This window comes from Mandrillus leucophaeus, unplaced genomic scaffold (genome assembly GCF_000951045.1).
Source record: "Mandrillus leucophaeus isolate KB7577 unplaced genomic scaffold, Mleu.le_1.0 Scaffold290, whole genome shotgun sequence".
NCBI lineage: Eukaryota > Metazoa > Chordata > Mammalia > Primates > Cercopithecidae > Mandrillus > Mandrillus leucophaeus.
The window spans coordinates 1,129,172-1,134,905 of record NW_012103032.1 but is presented as its reverse complement, the minus strand read 5'-3'; the positions used below and the strand labels follow the sequence as shown (position 1 = coordinate 1,134,905).

Sequence of the window (5,734 nt, the reverse complement as noted above, 5' to 3'; positions counted from 1 at the left end):
GGGCCTGTGGGGGCCCTCGCGCGTAGCCCCCAGCCCCAGGCTGGAGAGGGGCCCAGGGGCCTTGGAACCGTTCCGTGGTAGGTGCTGGGTTGTGTCTTGCAAGGGACCCTGTGTCTGCCTCCAAGCCGGGGAGGAGGGGGGGTCCAGCCCCCAAGGGGAGGTGCCGGGGAGGAGGGCTGGGGGGAAGCAGTGCCTGTGTAGACGTGGCTGTACATAGAAAGCTCTATTGTGGGAAAGCAGGAGGGGTGACCCAGCCTCAGCTGCTAGTGTGAGGGCTGGGAAGGGAGGGGGCGTTCTCTCTGGACCCCTGGGAGGGGAGGGGGTGCTGCTTGCTGACTAGCCCATCTCTGGGCTACGATGTCACAGGGCTGGTGGCTGGGACAGCTCTGGGGACTAGGGGGTAATGTGATACAGCCGATGTGGGCAGCAGCAAATACAAAACTGGTGAGGTTAAGGCTGTGTGTGTCTTTCTGTGGGGTAGGGGAAGGGAGTGTTGGCAGTGGACATGAACCCTTGCTCTGGGGCCCTGGGGAGGGCAGGCAGGGCGGCAAATCAGACACTGTTAAGAAAGTGTACAAACTTTATTGGAACTCACACACGCACACACACAAACACCCCTGTGGATAGGGAAAAGCACCTGGCCACAGGGTCCACAGAAATGGGGAGGGGATGGCAGCTTGTAATGTGGCTTTTGCCACAACCCCTTTCTGACAGGGAAGGCCTTAGATTGAGGCCCCACTTCCCATGGTAATAGGGAGCTCAGAATGGGGGCCAGGGAGAATTTGGTTGGGGAGAGGTGCTAGGGAGGCCTGAGCAGAGGGCACCCACCAAGTGGGGTACCGAGGGCTGCAGAGTCTTCAGTAGTGTCCCTCACAGCAGCTGTCTCAAGGCTGGGTCCCTCAAAGGGGCGTCCCAGCGCAGGGCCTCCCTGCGCAAACACTTGGCGCCCCTGGCTGCGCAGCGGAAGCCAGCAGGACAGCAGTGGCGCCGATCAGCACAACAGATGCCCTGGGTGGTCAGAGGGGGGTGAGAGGGTTGGATGAGATGGGACCTGGTCCCTGGCCATACCCAGCCCCAGGGTGGGGGATGGCACTGACCTGGCGGTAGGGACAGCAGGCCCAGCCCCCTCGGTTGTCTTGGCAGCAGGTCTGGTTATCATGGCAGAAGTGCCCTCCCCCACACTCCACGTCCTGCACACCCACGTGAGGGCTACGGGCCAGGAAGGTGGCAGGCTGGGCAGAGACCACTTCCTTCTCGCAGGATCGGGCCTTCACGTTGCAGGTGTAGCCAGCCGGGCAGCAGTGCTGTCGATCCTCGCAGCACACAGCCTGGCGGGGAAGGGAGCACAGAATGGCGTTACATTCCTGTCCCCTCGCCGGGCTTAGCTCCCCTATCCAGGGGCAGGCAGGGAGGTACTCACGTGGGGCAACTGGCAGCAGGCCCAGCCCCCACCCAGGCTTGGGCAGCAGGTCTGCCCCACTGGGCAGCTGGTGTGCTGGTCGCAGCCCATGTCTCTGGGGTGGGATAAGGAAGCCTGGCGGGCAGGCACCTTCTCCAGTCCAGCCACGATCTCGCTTCCCCGCTGACAACGCCCCTCGGCTACACACGTGTAGCCCTGGGGGCAGCAGTGCTGGTGGTCCGAGCAGCAGACAGCCTAGGGGGTGGGCAGGAAAGGGCGTTCTAGGTAGCCACTATGTGGGGCACAGTGCCGAGCCCCTACCTACTCCAGCCCGCCTCTCCTGCTTACAGCACCGCCAGCTGGGAACGAATCTGACAGAGCTGGGTGTCACCTACTGGCCATGCGGAGGGCGGAAAGCAATAGGAGTTTGGCCACCCACCTGCCCAGGCCACGATGCTGTCCCCTCCCATGTACCTCTGGGACTGGACAGCAGCCCCACTCTCCAGACATGAGTTGGCAGCAGGTATTGGAGGGGGGACAGCTGGTGACATTATCACAGGGGACATCTCTCTTCAAGGCTTGCGGGTCTGGCAGGCTGAGGTGAGCTGGGGTCTTCTCCATCCAGGACACCTGGTGAGTTCCCTGTTCACAGGTACCCTTCTGCGTGTCACACGTAAACCCCGCGGGACAGCAGTGTATATGGTCCTCACAGCACACAGCCTAGGGCAGATGGAGAAGGGCCAGTGGGCACTGGGGCCCAGTTGGCTGCCACACTGCTCAGCGCACCCACCCACCACCCCTGGGTACCTGGGTAAAAGGGCAGCAGCCCCAGGCCCCCGACTGTAGACGGCAGCAGGTATAGCCATCTGGGCAGCTCACCTCCATGTCACATTTCACGTCTCCCACTGTGAGGGAGGCAGAGAGGACAAGTCAGAAGTGGCACTGGGGACCCTCAGCGGTATCCACCCTTTGCCGGCTCCACAGCTGGCACCAGGTGTTGAAGATGGAGGGCACCACTTACACCACCTTGCAGTGATCCTAAGGCCAGGCCTAAAAGGGAGGAAAGAGGGCCCCACCCCTGTATCTGTGCCCTGCCTCTGGTACCTGTTTGTGCAGGCAGCTTAGTGAGGAGGTCCATGGTAGTGTTCTCCTTGGAGAGGCACTTACTCTGGATCAGGTCACACACAGTGTCTTGGGGGCAGCAGTGCAGGTGGTCGGAGCAGCAGATGGCCTGGGTGGGGACGGGTGAGTCTTTGTCACTTCCAGGCTCAGCAGAGCACAGGGAGCAGCCAGGCTGATGGCTGGCACTGCCCCAATCCTCCACTAGGGGGTGGCATGAACCCTGCATCAGCCAGGCTCCCAGCAAGCAGCCAGCCAGCCCCATGCCCCAGAGCCCTGTAAGGTGCATGTCAGGGCCAAGTGGCTGGGGGCACACAGCCAAGCTGGCTCCAGCCCCTCACTCACATTGGGCATTGGGCAGCAGCCATACTTCCCACTGGGCAGCTCACAGCAGGTAGAACCATCAGGGCACTGGGACCCTGCATCCGGACACATGACTGAGCTGGACAAAGCCACTGGAAGAGAAGCAAGTGTGAGGGGCAGCCAGGGTGGAGGGAACTTTTTGCCACACTTGGAGTCAATGAGGCCCCACCCCAGCCCCTGGCCTGATGCTCTCCCACCTCCTCACCTGCCCTGTTACTCCTCTGGGCAGGGATCTTCTTTGCCAGTGGGTGGGTGCCCGTGGGGGTGATGCAGCGGGTGTGAACCAGGTCGCAGAAGGCACCATGCGGACAGCAGTGCACCCTGTCTTCACAGCAGGAAGCCTGAGAAAAAATGGTCCTGACTCCGTCTTCACCCCTTGCCCCTGGCCCCCACCCTCTGCCCCCACCTCCCTCCACGTACCCCCGTCTCCCCAGATTTGTACCTGGGGCATGGGGCAGCACCCCCAGGAGCCATCGACCATAACGCAGCACGTGGAGAGGTCCGGGCATTCGAACTGACTATCAGGGCACTGGACGGCACCCACGGAGTTGTTACCTGTGGACAAGATGACCCGGGATTCTACCAGCCCACTCAGGGAAGGTGACTGCCCCATCGCGCACAGAGCTGGTGGCACCAGGGCCTGCAAGTCCAGCTACTGGGGTTTGGGGGTGACACTAGGGCTCAGTGATCTCCTAGGCATGCCTAACTCACCCTCCTCACAATCCAGTCCCTCCCTCAGCAAGATGGCATGGGGAAGGGGCACCCACTGACCATGGGTTGGCATTAGATCGGCTCAGCTTTACCTTTCCCCACCCCCACAATGCCTGGACTTGGAGTCTTGCACTTTCTCCTGCCCCTCCTATCCCCAGTGCTGCACCTCTGTCTACAGCAGGGGTGTTGCTTAGTACAGATGCCACATGAATGAGGGCAAGAGGGCAGGAATCGGGGCTGCCCCGCCAGCTGGGCTCCTGGGTTCCAGGCTCTACATGCTGCCCGTCTGTCTGCCCTGCACCCACATCCCGGCTGCACCTGATCTTTGGAAGCAGGATTGCCCATCTGCACTGCAGTGGAAGCCCCGTGGGCAGCAGTGATGGCCATCCCCGCACGCCACAGCCTGTAGGACACAGAGAAACCGGCATTGGCAAGGCCCTTTTATCTGCAAGTGGGAGACTGCAGGAAAAGCATCAATGCAGACCTAAGCCCCTCCATCGGGCTGATGGCACGCTCACCTCTGGGAAGGGGCAGCAACGGGAAGTCCCTGAGACGGTGAGGATGCAGGAGTGGCCAGCAGAGCAGTGCGCGCCAGCCTGGCAGGGGCCGCCCAGATGCCTGCTCAGTGTTGTGGGCCATTTGTCCTGGAAAGACAGGGGAAATGATAAACCACAGACTTGTGCCTGGCATCCTCCTCTGGCCAATCCAAGATGACCCTCTGGGAAAACCCAGGCTGCCAGCTTTTGCCTAGGCTGAGGGGCACTCACCAGAAGGGGACTGCAGCAGCTGTAGCTGGCTCCTCCGGGGTCCAGGCAGCAGGCCACAGGGCAGAACTGACCATCTGGGCACCATGTTCCAGCCACCAGCCCTACTGTTAAGGCCACCCAGCTCACCAGGGTCCACATGGTCTGCCTGCAAAGTACCAAGGAACATCTGGCAACTGCTTAAGCCCGTGCCACCCTTGATTCTAGGGCCACTCAGTACCCCAGTCCCAGGCCAAGGTCCTGGCCCGGGACTGCCTGAGCCTTCTCAACACCTCCCTGTCCAGGCAGGCAGAAAGCTGCAGGGGCTGAGAGTCAGCTTCCTACAGAGCCCTGTGTGTGACACATGCCCCAGCACGTGCAGACCTGTGAGCATGAATGCTGACATGCGTATATGTGTGGGCCTGAGTCCCCAGCACATGGTCTAACGCCTGGGCCTCACTGGGCAGGCTTATGAGAGTCAGGAAGACGTGATTTTTTTTGGTCTGATCTGTGCAGATGTGGGCCACCTCTGGGGTGGGGGGGAAGGCATCAGTAGCCATGGGAGAGGACAGGGCTGGGGTGCAGGGAGGGAGGCCCCCCAGGAAAAGCCAGGGTTCCCCTCCAGATGCCTCCTTGCCTGACACTGTGTTCATACCTGCACCCCACTAAGGCCTTGCAGGAAGCGGCCACATGATGACATGGAAAACCACAGGGGTGAGAAAGTTGTGATAAAGGAAGTACGGTGGCCAGTGGAATCTGGGCTGCCTTCCCCAGAGGCCAGTCGCCACCTGGCCATGAATGTCCCCTCCTCACCCAGGGAAGGGGACACAGAAGCTGGGTCAGCCTTTGAGATACCTGTGTTCTGAGGGTACCCCACACCACTAGGGCTCTCTGAGATTCCCCAAGCATGCTAACCCCCACCCCTGCCTCTCCATCTATTCTGGAAGTAAAACCCAGCCACATGTGGAGAGAGACCACGTGTGCCCACTGGGCTGCCCATCTGAGTCACCAGGAGGAACTGAGCCTTGAGTTTCTGCGGAGAGCAGCCTCTCACTTCCTAAACAACTCTTCTCCCAGGCTCATCTAGCCCAGCTAGCTCAGTGGGGTGGCCAGAGAGGTAACTCGTCCTGAAGAAGCGAAAACAGTAATGTCTGTTGAGCCTCTTGGGAGCCAGTTACAAGACTCTCCATTATTTTATTTCTTTGCAACAACCATCCAAAGTAGTAATTAATACCTTTACTTTACTTTTATTTTTAGAGATGAGATATTGCTATGTTGCCCAGGCTGGACTCAAACTCCTGGGATCAAGCAGTCCTCCAACCTTGGCCTCCCAATTAGCTGGGACTTTGGGAGCGTGCCACCAAGCCTGCTCACCCTTTTTTTTTTTTTTTTTTTTTTT

At 60.1% G+C, this 5,734-nt stretch overlaps 2 protein-coding genes across 3 annotated transcripts in view; one reads left to right on the top strand and one right to left on the bottom strand.

Annotated features, from left to right (window-relative positions):
- The window catches only part of FAM171A2 (family with sequence similarity 171, member A2), a 10,296-nt gene extending 9,570 nt beyond the window's left edge, over window positions 1-726 (top strand). The window contains exon 9 of the mRNA XM_011985992.1: window positions 715-726. Within this exon, the coding sequence (XP_011841382.1) occupies window positions 715-726 (12 nt within the window). The remainder of the gene's footprint in view (window positions 1-714) is intronic.
- Window positions 563-5,734, bottom strand: part of GRN (granulin) — an 8,743-nt gene continuing 3,571 nt past the window's right edge. For both annotated transcript variants that reach the window (XM_011985915.1, XM_011985917.1), the window contains 12 exons: window positions 4,360-4,504; window positions 4,111-4,236; window positions 3,911-3,995; window positions 3,324-3,436; window positions 3,087-3,222; window positions 2,864-2,973; window positions 2,504-2,630; window positions 2,207-2,304; window positions 1,874-2,119; window positions 1,421-1,654; window positions 1,098-1,328; window positions 563-1,008 (listed from right to left, as the gene is read on the bottom strand). In XM_011985915.1, the coding sequence (XP_011841305.1) occupies window positions 871-1,008; window positions 1,098-1,328; window positions 1,421-1,654; window positions 1,874-2,119; window positions 2,207-2,304; window positions 2,504-2,630; window positions 2,864-2,973; window positions 3,087-3,222; window positions 3,324-3,436; window positions 3,911-3,995; window positions 4,111-4,236; window positions 4,360-4,497 (1,782 nt within the window). In that variant the 5' untranslated portion in view covers window positions 4,498-4,504 and the 3' untranslated portion in view covers window positions 563-870. The remainder of the gene's footprint in view (window positions 1,009-1,097; window positions 1,329-1,420; window positions 1,655-1,873; window positions 2,120-2,206; window positions 2,305-2,503; window positions 2,631-2,863; window positions 2,974-3,086; window positions 3,223-3,323; window positions 3,437-3,910; window positions 3,996-4,110; window positions 4,237-4,359; window positions 4,505-5,734) is intronic.